The sequence below is a fragment of the Montipora foliosa genome, chromosome 14, assembly GCF_036669935.1.
Source record: "Montipora foliosa isolate CH-2021 chromosome 14, ASM3666993v2, whole genome shotgun sequence".
Taxonomy (NCBI): Eukaryota; Metazoa; Cnidaria; class Anthozoa; order Scleractinia; family Acroporidae; genus Montipora; species Montipora foliosa.
Window position 1 is genome coordinate 13377762 of NC_090882.1, and position 12586 is coordinate 13390347.

The 12586-nt window shown below is 40.6% G+C and overlaps 1 protein-coding gene and 1 long non-coding RNA gene across 3 annotated transcripts in view; one reads left to right on the plus strand and one right to left on the minus strand.

The window, feature by feature from the left end:
* The first annotated feature begins 273 nt into the window (after window positions 1-273).
* On the plus strand, window positions 274-6750 carry LOC137984768 (piRNA biogenesis protein EXD1-like). Of its 2 annotated transcripts, none has more exons than XM_068832040.1 (2): window positions 274-1977; window positions 5000-6750. In XM_068832040.1, exons 1-2 carry the CDS (start codon window positions 881-883, stop codon window positions 5061-5063), a joined length of 1161 nt encoding a protein of 386 aa, XP_068688141.1. In that variant the 5' UTR covers window positions 274-880; the 3' UTR covers window positions 5064-6750. The 2 variants fall into 2 exon arrangements, with proteins under 2 accessions (XP_068688141.1, XP_068688142.1); XM_068832041.1 differs by lacking the exon at window positions 5000-6750 and adding an exon at window positions 2914-3177 and having other exon boundaries at window positions 276-1977.
* Window positions 6751-9262: 2512 nt separating this feature from the next.
* Window positions 9263-12586, minus strand: part of LOC137984957 (uncharacterized) — a 4603-nt gene continuing 1279 nt past the window's right edge. The window contains exon 2 of the long non-coding RNA XR_011119210.1: window positions 9263-10108. This is a non-coding gene — a long non-coding RNA (uncharacterized lncRNA). The remainder of the gene's footprint in view (window positions 10109-12586) is intronic.

Consider the following 12586-nt stretch of genomic DNA (forward strand, 5'->3'; position numbering starts at 1 on the left):
TTTGCCAGTCAGGTGTTAAGCAAACACACTTTCAAAATCTGAAGGAAAAAAGGAAGTGGTTTTTTGATCACAGGGGCACTTTAAGATTTACTGTTCTGCAGGAAGCCTTTTTTTTTTCCTATGTGGTAGTAACATTCGTCTTGAGTAAATAGTGTGTGTAATTGTTGCGGTTATTCTACGGTATTGGAATTGTAAGGAATAAAATTTGCTCGTGTGACTGTTAAATGTTAATAAAAAAGTAATTGAAACAAACAACAAACAAACAGAAACATGGCGGAGCGCAGAAGGATTACATTCGAAGAGTCTCTATGTGAAGCTTTAGAGAATTAATGTGCCTCTTCGTGTCGAACAGAAAGAAGCAATAAGTAATATCGTAGTTTTAAACAAAGACAGTCTGATCATTTTACCACGCCACATCATCGGCCATTTTTACTTCCGACTCAAGATTTTATTGTTCGCCAGCTCACCAATAAAAAAAATTGAATTTCTATCTCCAAAGTTCTTCGTTTTCTCGTGCGAAGGCCCCGCCGGCTAAGAGAAACGATGGGATCTGGGAACGAGAATGACTCATCACTCACTCATACACCGAGTTACAACCCGGTAACATAGTGTGTACAGTGCACTACCACATTTCTTCCGCAGATCTTATGTTGTAAAATTTGTCATTAGCTGTCCACTATTTTGATTGGTTGCTCGGTCTCAGTCGCCTCCGCCGAGGTAGTTCTGGTGGATTGAATTTGCATCTTTTCATGGAAAAGCGGAAGTCATATGGTGAAATTCTTGGAACCGTTAAATTTAAGTAAAAACGTATCCAAATCGTGGTAAAGGACAGAAATCTTCGATTTTCGCACCCATTGGATACATCTATTATTTGTCAAAAATGGCATGCGAGAACGCAACTGATTTTGATTACAGACTCATCGATGGTGAAGCTGATCTCAAGGAGGCCATCTCTGAACTCAAACGGAAAATAACCGAACGCAAGACTCTTGTAGCTGTTGATTGTGAGGGGAAATCGCTGAGCAGGAAGGGAGCGCTTACTATCATCACCGTAGCTACTGAGGAGAAAGTGTTCATATTTGATGTGCTTAAATTAGGGCAACTCTTATTCAGTAGTGGACTTGACGAGATCCTTGAAGACAGATCTCGTGAGAAGTTGATGTTTGATTGCAGACAAGATTCTGACGCTCTCTGGCATCAGTTCAAGGTTAAATTGAGCGGAATCTTGGATCTTCAGCTCCTTGAAGTGATCTATCGCCGTGAAAACCCCTCAGCTTCAACAGCCAGCACTCCGAAGACTTCCATTAAGCCTGCTAAGCGTGGTTTTCGTTCCAACCGTCGTAGTCAGAAAATCAAGGAAATAGAAAAAATATATGGTTATGGTCGTTGCATTGAGTTGTACCTCCAGGACGAAAAGTTGATAAAAATAAAGGATAATGGAAAAGAGCTGCTAAAGGAGGATTACGGTGTCTGGACGAAGAGACCCCTGACAGATGAGCTTATCCAGTACTGCATTGTGGACACCGCAGCGATGTTCAGGTTGTACGAAAAGATGAAGGATGTGAACGGAGGAGAGCTGGCTCGTCTTCGAGTTGCATCCGAAAAGTACGTTGACCTGTATCGAGGCAAAACAGAAAGATCTTTCGATGAGTACGAAACGAATGCGTACCTTCCTCTTGACGTAATCCCCGAGAAAGGAACTCTGGATTTTCCGGCTGCGAATACTGCATGCACGTACTGCGATCGACAATTTCCAAGGGAAGAATTCAGCATCACTCAGCTGCGAAACGGAGAGCAGAAATGCAGGGTTTGCAAGGAGATAAAACGCCTGGAAGATGTACAAATAAACAGAGAAGATAATTGGGAACGCGCCGCCCGAGAAGAAGAAGATTACGTCTATATTCCCGAGGGCATGTCAGACTACGCATTTATTCATGGCCACGAACCTTGGGAGACCCAAGAGGATGACTTCTACTGGTAAGACTCAAACTCCAATTTTTCATGGCGTTTACAAGGCCACACGGATAGGACAGTTTTTGAAATAACCGCAACCTGAACCCAAATTAGTATGATACATCAATCGTTTTAGAAAACTCTAATCACGCGCAACGAAATCAACACAACAGTGATAAGAAGGTGTTCTTATCGTTTTCAGCATTATGTTTAGCATTATTAAGTTTACGTAGTTTTACGATCGTAAAGCTGGCTGTACGGAGAAAAATTAAACAGCAGTATTGAAATACCGTAAAATCTACTAGCCAGCTAGCAGCCAAACGTACGTACGCCGTCTTAAATCCTGCACCGAAACTTCCGGCTGATAAATTGAATTACTGAGTCATTACGGAATAGTGATTGGCATAAATATTATCACTCAACCAGGCTATTAACACGGTAGGTACTTAATGTACCTACATGTTTGTCAATAATCTTTCCAATACTGAACCTCTTGGGTCTCTCTACCCGGATGAAAATGTATGTCATGGTTATAATTTCCGTTCGGGTGATTGCATCCGGCTTCAGAGACCATGAGGTAGGACTGAGAGCCTCTCTGCAGTCTGTACCAATAAAATCCGCACTCAAAGGGACAACCCTTAGGGTTAGGGTAGGTGTAATGAGTAGGGGAATGGTTTGGAAGCTCGGCAAACATCAAAGGAGCAAACAAAGATTCCAAGATTTAGGTTGGAAAGTCCACGACCGTGCATAATCTTTTGTTTTGGACTCATGCACTATGCATGAATTAAGTAATCAAAACGTTTCTATTGGTTAGTTCTTCAGTACGGAGTAAACAACTATTGTGTTTTGTGCACGGTTAAGACCAAAAAAGAGAACAAAAACCTACAACAAAGAAATTTGTCGCGTTTCATAACCATCCCCCCCCCCATTAACTATGCCAAAATTAACTGTATTATGCAGACAGCGCACAGGGGAGGGTTCATGTCTTGAAAGAATGGGATCGAGAACTGAGCCGGCGGGAATGAAGGTGCACTAACTGGAAGGGAAGTATTACCGCCAGTGTATTATTGGCAATGAAATGTAAATTGTGTATTACTCAAAAACGCGATATTAAAGTGATTCAAAATATATAATTTTCGAAAAATCGCGAAATTTAAGTGTCTCAGAATATGCGCACATCAAAATCGTGAAATAAATATGTCGTGAAAATGTCATGTAATATAAGGTATCTTATCGTCACTTTAGTTGGAGAATACTGTTCTTGGAGGCGAACAATTCTTGAAACGTGGCTATTCTGAAGCTATTGTCAAGGGTTTTTGTTTTTCAAGGTTTATCAACATTGACAGGGGGAGAGGGGGAAGGGGGGGCAGGCGGGCTTACGCGGTCCTGGTCTAGGCTGCCTGTGAAGTCATCTGCCGTGACCTGTACCAACACTTGTGACCAGGATTGTCTGAAAAGGAGGTGTTTTACAAACGTTTGCAAACGGCAAGGAAAACTGCACGATGTTGCTCTGTTTATGAAGGAGAATTGATGACCAATGTATTTTGCACTGATTAACGTAGAAACGGGCCTGCACTTAGCTCGTACAAAAAAATTCAAAAAAATGACGAGCGTAATTAACGTCGCAAACGTTTTGAAAGGTCTTATACAGATATTTTGTGTTCGCCACGCCAAAAAGGCGTTTTCCTACGTGGTTTTTCGACGTTTCAAAGGACGAGATGAACGTTGAAAAGATACACGTTGAAAAGATACACTGAAAGTCAACTCAAGTGAGGGGTATGCGCCGTAATGAAGCTGTTTCTTTGCTGTGCCTTACCCATGCAGCGCAACTGAACGTAACTGTCAGCAACGACCTGTGGTGTCCATTTTCAACAGACAGCTGATTTCCTACTCCGGAGCCTACGGTTTATAGTCCTTATCCGAGAAGACTTGAAAGTCTAACCATTTGCAAATGAAATTACAAAGGCAGCACTTTCTCCTCAGTTGTTTTAAGATCCTGAGTGTTGATCCGGTTCGAACCCGCGACCTCCCGCGTGACAGCACGATGGTCAACCAACTGAGCCACCGGTGCTCGGTGCAACACAGTTTATTATCAAGTACAGCTATGATCCTCGCGGTTATGGACGCTATTTTTAACAATTGCGTAGAAAAGCATGAAAAAGTCAGTGGCTTCATAGCTCAGTTGGTTAGAGCGTCGCACCGGTATCGCGAGGTGGCGGGTTCAAACCCCTTTCAAACCCTGAATTTTTCACGCTTCTCTACGCAATTGCTAAAAACTGCGTCCATAACTGCGAGGATCATAGCTTTACTTGATTTCATATCCGCAATTCAGTATATGATTCATTTCATATATCATTTCGTTTATAGCAGTTTATTATGTCAGAGGTTTCAGACGAGGTTGGCGAAGTTGGCGGTGTCGTCAACGAACGCAACGTAGTTGAAAGAGATCGGCCCTTTGACCACATGGTTACTTCTAACTAGCGCCACTTGATACTTCAAGAGGACAAACAACAGAAAATCGCGTTACCGGAATAGGTCTATTTTACTTTTCTTGCTTGGTTTCTGGGGATCGTTTTAGGGTCTTTTAGCCGAAATCTTCATTCTCCAAGCAAATTAAAGCTCTTCAACTCACTTGAGGTTACTTACTATCCCGCATATAGCTATCCTACCCCGTATCCTGCCTACGAAAACGGAGCATATCCCGGTCTCGCCGTCGTATCTTCATCCCACATCCCGCCTTTAAAATTTTTCATATCCCACATCCCGCCTCGATTTTAAGCCCGATCCCGCATCCCGCCAAACCTTTGTTCAAGATTCAAAATTTTAGTCCAATATAGTTTATATAAATAAGTGGAATGTAGTTTTTGTAATTGAAGAATTTACAACATTAAATTTGTTTCTCTCTTTTCCAACCTTAAAAAAGCCAATCTCAAAGGAAGAGACAGTCGTGGCGCGCTCAGTTGTATAAATACATGTAAATTGGTAAATGCAACTACATTAACGTTGTTACAATGAAAATTCCTTATTTGCCATTAAATTCTGACAGTGAACATCGTCCTTCCTTGGTGAAGCGGAACGCGGCAAATTTAATCCTTCATATTACCTCGTGATACATCTGAAAACTCGGTCTCTTCACGGTGGTTCTTTTGGACATGGTTAAGCCATTCAAGACGCTGTTTGAAAGTATCTATCTGTAAGAATGCTTCAAAAACGATTTGCGTAGAAACTGTCGATTAAAACAAAATTGTGTCTTCTAGTGAACAAAGGCTTCCATTGATCGACTTTTTCCAAGTATGTTGCAATATAACCTTAGAATCATGGTGTACGTTCTTATTTTGTCCTTTTTCAAACATCTTGTAAATCTTATTTAGTGGCAATCTAATTGAAATATAAGTATATAGAACTGCACACGTCCACAGAGGGCAGAGTTTTGTCACATCCACAAAAGGCAAGAAGTGCAGAGTTTTGCAAAATCTTAAGACGTCACAAACACATCCCCACAAGTGCAGAGTTTTGCAAGATCCTAAAGACGTCGCAAACACGTCCACAGAGTACAGAGTTTTGCAAAATCTTAAGACGTCACAAACACATCCACACAAGTGCAGAGTTTTGCAAGATCTTAAAAATGTCACAAACACATCCCCACAAGTGCAGAGTTTTGCAAGATCTTAAGACGTCACAAACACATCCACACAAGTGTAGAGTTTTGCAAGATCTCAAAGGCGACGCAAGTATGTCAACGGAGTACAGAGTTTTGCAAAATCTTAAGACGTCACAAACACATCCACACAAGTGCAGAGTTTTGCAAGATCTTAAGACGTCACAAACACATCCCCACAAGTGCAGAGTTTTGCAAGATCTTGAAGACGTCACAAACCTGTCCACAGAGTGCAAATTTTTTGCAAGATCTTACGACGTCACAAACACATCCACACAAGTGCAGAGTTTTGTAAGATCTTAAAGACGTCACAAACACGTCCACAGAGTGATGTGACACAAAGTGTCTGTCGTCCACAGATGATGGTCCCGAACAAAGTTGCTTATTTCAAACAAGTGGTTCTCTTCTAGAGAACATCACATGAGTATTTTGCTCATTACATGGTTAACAATACACAGTTCTGGATAGACAATGGATAGAGATCGACTCATTTTGCAGCCTTTGTTTACAATGGATATTTTTCAATTTGTTTGTATCAAAATCCTGACAATGTCTTCATAAAAGAAATGGACGATTTTATAACATGTACTTTAAGATGCATTATTGAGAGTGTTTTTGTTAGCACATATTAAAAAAAAAAAGAATGGAAATCTAATTTTAAAAGTTGCTGTTGATGTTGTTTTAAGGCTTGACCTTCAAAGAAAATAAAAGTTGAAATTACCACCTTCATATATGCCGTGAATCTTGGAGACATCGTTCGGGGTTGTTTTCGAAAGAGGTAGCCAGTCTCAATTTCAGAAAATGTGACGATGTTAAAACAAAACAAACACATCCCCACAAATGCAGAGTTTTGCAAGATCTTAAGACGTCACAAACACATCCCCACAAGTGCAGAGTTTTGCAAGATCTTAAAGACGTCACAAACACGTCCACAGAGTGCAAATTTTTGCAAGATCTTACGACGTCACAAACACATCCACACAAGTGCAGAGTTTTGTAAGATCTTAAAGACGTCACAAACACGTCCACAGAATGATGTGACACAAAGTGTCTGTCGTCCACAGATGATGGTCCCGAACAAAGTTGCTTATTTCAAACAAGTGGTTCTCTTCTAGAGAACATCACATGAGTATTTTGCTCATTACATGGTTAAGAATACACAGTTCTGGATAGACAATGGATAGAGATCGACTCATTTTGCAGCCTTTGTTTACAATGGATATTTTTCAATTTGTTTGTATCAAAATCCTGACAAATTGAATGTCTTCATAAAAGAAATGGACGATTTTATAACATGTACTTTACTTTAAGATGTATTATTGAGAATGTTTTTGTTAGCACATATATATATATATAAAAAAAAAGAATGGAAATCTAATTTTAAAAGTTGCTGTTGATGTTGTTTTAAGGCTTGACCTTCAAAGAAAATAAAAGTTGAAATTACCACCTTAAAATATATAGTGAATCTTCGGGACATCGTTCGGGGTTGTTTTCGAAAGAGGTAACCAGTCTCAATTTCAGAAAATGTGACGATGTTAAAACAAAAGAGCTGGTTATGTAGAACACTGGGGTTTTCCTGAATAATGCCAGTGGGAATGGGATTTGGAAGCTGGGAAATGGGATTCGGAAAAAAAATGGGCTCGGAAATGGGATTGGTAGCCCCCCTTCAGGACCGTCTTTTTAAGCTTTGTACTTGGTGAGAAATGTTCGCTACGCGAAGTGTGACTAGGAGTGCTTATCGGAGCCGATATTCAAAATATCCGCTCTCCATGTAGCACGATGCTGGCTGGGAGGTACCGTATCCATACAAGATAACTTTCTGGGAATTTGGTACGAATGCTTCCTTGCTGACGTTTTTTTTTCCTGAAACTATTGTTGGCTGGAAAAAGACACCACGCCCACGTCCTGGCTCACAGTGACACTTTTAAAGGAAATTTGCTGGGACAAAAACTGCAAGCTTTTGCTTTACTTGTCTTCTAGCCTGGTCAACGTCCATAATTTGTGGCGCGGGAATGTAATGAACGTCAAAACGCGTTTGTTGATGGGGGTTAATTCAGCATGACATCTGTGTCTGGGAACCCTGGCCCTTTTTTACATTACTGTCAATTATGGTGAAACAAAGGTCTCGATTTTCATAAACCCGCCTTGTGTCCAGTATAGAGATTCCAAGAGCTTGGAAAGTCAGAAGCGGTTTTCAATGAGTTGCAACGTTGGGGAACACCTTTTCAGGATCGGTACCTGCATTTTGCTCTAAAACGGTAAGTTCCTTTATTCGCTAACGGGGTGGTACAAGTGTATTTCATCATTTACCGCTACAGTGGCATGATAAGGTTATTTCACACCAAAAGTGATAGTTTATGATAAAATCGTGCGCAATCGAATTTTCAGATATTTCAGCTATCGATCAGGAAAATATTTTTTGTACTATGTAGGCAGTGTAAAGGGCGTGAGGGAAGTTTCGAATCAATGTATTTGGAAATTTCTAAGTGGGCCATACACGTGCGCGCTGGTCATATTCACTAAAATTACATGCTGCCTTTCATTTAGCTCAAAGCAAGAACGTCGTCGCGCCTCTGGTCTGGTTGAGCTACAAATACTCAGTGAGTGGAAAAAGGACAGTTAACAACTCAGGTTAAGCAAATTATTTCAAAATGGCTAAAATATGCTTGCATGGCGGTTATTAGTAAGTGCAAGCCATGGGAAAACGTCTACCCTTAAGGCCGTCGTTTTATGATTGATGTGAGAGATCCAAGATTCTATTGTGTACACATGGAAGCTTGGGACAACGACGTCACTTGGGCGAGTGTTAATTTATATATTGAATTTTCGTATATAATTGGTTGCGCGAAAACGAAATCGCAATTCTGTGAATTACAATGTTAAATACTGATGGTCACAAATTTGACAACGTTTTACTTTACATTGCAAAAAAAATTCTCCAAGCAACTTTAGCACTCATACAGATATCGTTTCCAAAGAGAGCCCATTTATTGCGCCTTTCAAAGAGAAAAGAGCCCCAAGTTTCAGCCCCCCTTGTGACTACAACTACGATGCTAGTGCTTTACGTATGGACAGCATAAGTGTCTGGTAGGGTGACCGGAAGTAATATATTTTCGCGCCACGCGTAAATAAACCTGCTTTCTAGTCGCAGTACGCTTGCCGAATACGCCGGTGATAATTTCCGGCCAGAGTAGAAACTATGTAAGTATTTTGTTGTATTTGGTATGCTTACAACATCAATGTTTCAGCCTAAACGGCAGGATACAGACATTTTATCCTTTCTACAAAGAAAGGAGGGGGGCGACACTGGATCGAGTGGTCTGGGTTCGGGGCCTGGCCGGGGACATTGTGTTGTGTTCTTGGGCAAGACACTTTACTCTCACGGTGCCTCTCTCCACCCAGGTGTATAATTGGGTACTGGCGTAATGCTGGGGGTAACCCTGCGATGGACTAGCATCCCATCCAGGGGGGAGTATAAATACTCCTAGTCGCTTCGATTCATGCTACAGAAACCGGAGATAAGCGCCGGCCTGATGAGCCTTCTGGCTCGTAAGCAGAGACTTTACTTTTACAAAGATATTTGCCGGTTTTGAGCTCAAAATGCAGTAGCAAGCGCACGCAAACTGGGCCCAAATGACGTGTTTTGTCGAGTTAAAAAGCAAAATAAGCTCTAGAACACTTTATTTATAGGGTGCATAATTACAGTAGAAAAAACTGTACTCTCCCTTATAGCCCTGTTAAACCAAATAACAAGAACTAAAATTCTAAATTATTAAATTACTCAAATACTAAAATATAATGTACTAAACTATTACAAAACTAAAATACTAGAGTACAAAACGCTAAAATACTAATTAAGAAGTAGTTTAACACTATAAAACTAGAGACGGATCCAACAGGCAGCACATAGACTGGATAATTTGGTTTGTTGTAGTTAGGCTGTACCTTGAAGAATCCCGCCAAACCAGCAGCATTCGACAAACCGCCGGCTGCATTTTGGACTTCCCAGACAGAGCCATCCGTAATTGCACCAGAACCTGAATCGGTCCAAATTGGTGTACTGTTTATCACCCCTTGCTTTAACAGAGATTTCCTGATGCAAGCATATTTCAGCCTGAATGCTGTGGACGGTGGACTGTAATTTTCGATTACCACGTCTCCAAGTGCAACGAAATCTGTTGGACAATTAACACGCCAAAAGGTGACATTCTGCCTGCCGACCGACCCATGATCCGCCCAAATTTTGGTGAAACTCGTCGGTGATGCCAAATCAGCCGCTGGTGAGAGTTGGCTTACGAGAATGACAGAAGACGAAGGAACAGAAACGGCGTGGCTGCGGACAGCGACCTGGCCAATCATGAAGTGGTTTGAGGGAATGGAAGCTAGATCAGCTTGAAAAACAGCGAGATCCCGAGTTGCACCGGTACCAGTATCTGCGTAGACCCTTACCACCTTGGTAGCTGTTTGCACCTTAATATTTGCGCAAGCTTGACATAGCTGTTGGCCAAGAAGGATAACAGGTTTGTGATAAGCGGCTGATAAAACTAGATGGTAACTTGCAAAGATGCATTGTCCGAAATTAAACAGCGAAATATTGGATTCGCTTTGACTATAATTGTGATTACTTTGTCCGAAGGAAAAATACCAAGGATTCGCATCTTCTGATCTGAGTCTTATCGCTCTGGCCGTTAGGCCTCTTCTCTTACCTTTCAGTTTAGTTTCATTTTTCAGGGTGTGCGATTATTGCTGTGCATCTTAAGGACGGTGCCTGCTAATTACAGATATTTTTTCCCCGATGTGTGATTATGCAGGAAATGGAGATCTTAACAAGTGTTATTGAAATCCAAAAAGAAAATTGGCGGTAACCACGCATTTTTCAAAGATAATTGATAAATAATATTTGTAAAAAGCTTTAAAATACAAAGCAATGTATGACGTTCTTTCTCAAATTGAAGCTCAATTATCTCTCAAAAATGCATGGTTACCCCCAATTTTCTTTTTGGATACCAAGAGTACTTACTAAGATGTACTTTCTCCGGATAGTTTTAAACCGCGCAAAAATTATCCCTGTATTAGTAAGCATCACCGATAGGAAATCCGAATATCTCGAGATGCGCAGAACGTATGCGCAGTAACAATAGTAGGCACCGTCCTTAAAGATGTCAAAGTCAATTTTCTCGGGTTTTTTTGCTTACTTGAATTTAGTTAGATTTGATTGCTATCGATTGTGGGAAACAAGTGAGGAAGGCCACACTTTCGCCTCTCTCGATCAAAATCTATTCACCACGAGAACTTTCTTTTCCAATACACGCGACAGATAATCTCTACTCCTTACCTGTACATTAGAGCGTGCAAGCTTACAAATTCTTAATCCGGCAAACTTTAATCTAAACAAAGCTGATTGGCCATTGGCCATTGATTATATAATCAAGGGAAAAGTAAAATGATTCTTGAAAAATCACTAAAAACCATATGTACTGAGCCAGACAAAAATCAACCTTTGACATATGTTTAAGAGCTAGTCACTAAAGGAAACTGAAATTGATTGTACTATCACGATTGTATTTTTAGAATTTTGTCAATCCTTTAAAATAAAAACGTTTTGTGAATCAAGGTCCAAGCTGGGAGTCTGGCTTGGCCCTCTCAACACAGAAGTGATTGTACCGGAAAGGAGTGTCAGTGATGCTGTATCCGCTCGTTTTTGTGATTCGGAAACACAATCAGTTAATGACCTTTGAACCGCGAATTGTCCACCGTAAAGGCCATCCTATCATCTCGTTATTATAGCTGAAAGGCCCAGCCTTGGTCCCAAGGACCAAAGAGTAGAATTCGCCTCTGACTCTATTTCTTCATGGGATATTAAATTTACTATTAATTTCAAATGAGCTTTAACTTCTTTTAAAAGAAACTAAGGTTATTTTCAAATCGACATTAAAACACTGGTTTTGCTGGTTTCTTGAAAGCTCGACTCCAGTCTCCGGCAGAACTCTACAATGAATTTTACTGGTTTCTGGTTTCTTCTCACTTTCATTGATCCCTTGTGAGCATACTTTGACCCTTTGCATGTCACATTCATGCAAATCGAGACTTTTTTTGGTCTATCTATACGAACAATCCATATTAGTTCTCACTCTATACGTATACGCCGGGTTTTCTAAGGTGCTTCCTACATGTTGTTTCTGTTACTTAGTACTTCACATGACTGGTAATATCATTACACTCTTTTCCTTGCAATCGCTAATCTGGTCCATTTTTTAGGGTAGAGAAACAGATCATGAAAATGATCAATTTTGGATTGAAATAACTTATGACTTGAAAATCAACCCAAAGTGGGATTTTGCACAAAGCAATCGGCTAACATTTCTCTCAGGGGCAGCTCTAGTGATCACTAGTATTTGTTTTACAGTGAAAAGTACACCGAAGGATTTAATAAACTAATTACTTCAGAAAACTGAATCCGTTAGTTCTTGTCACGGCCAATATCAAATAAAAAGGTATTTTTCCGTGCACAAAAGGCACTCAGTCCCCGCACGGTAAGTCAAAAATAGTGTTGCGACTTGCCAGATGGGCTCCTGGACTTGCTAAGGATCGCTGCAAAAGGCTGTAAAATCTGCCAAGTAATTGTGTGACGTAACACTGAGTACTTTAGAAATCTATGCAAGTGCTTCTCACAAGTTTGGTTTGAGATCTTTTCCATGCCCACAAAAATGAAGTAAATCACCTTAAATAATATTACTAGAGAGATTTGGCCCCTCAACAAAAGCGAGTGTTGGTGTTTTAAGTATCTGTAATATCCGATTGCAGTACGTGAATTGGAAACGTCATCAGTCAGATCTTGAAATCGGTCGTAATATAGGCTACCTGTAGCCTATTTTCAGAAGTGTTCACGCTATTCGAATAAAAGTTAACTGTTCACATTCCCCCAATTTTCCAGGGGCACCCAACGTCAATTTTCGGAAAATACCTGTTCGGAAG

What these genes read in the sequence shown, in the direction of transcription:
- LOC137984768 (XM_068832040.1), top strand. Translation starts at nt 881, where the DNA reads ATGGCATGCGAGAACGCAACTGATTTTGATTACAGACTCATCGATGGT. An exon ending in CAAGAGGATGACTTCTACTG is followed by an intron (nt 1,978 to 4,999) that starts GTAAGACTCAAA and finishes AAATTCTGACAG; the next exon opens with TGAACATCGTCCTTCCTTGG.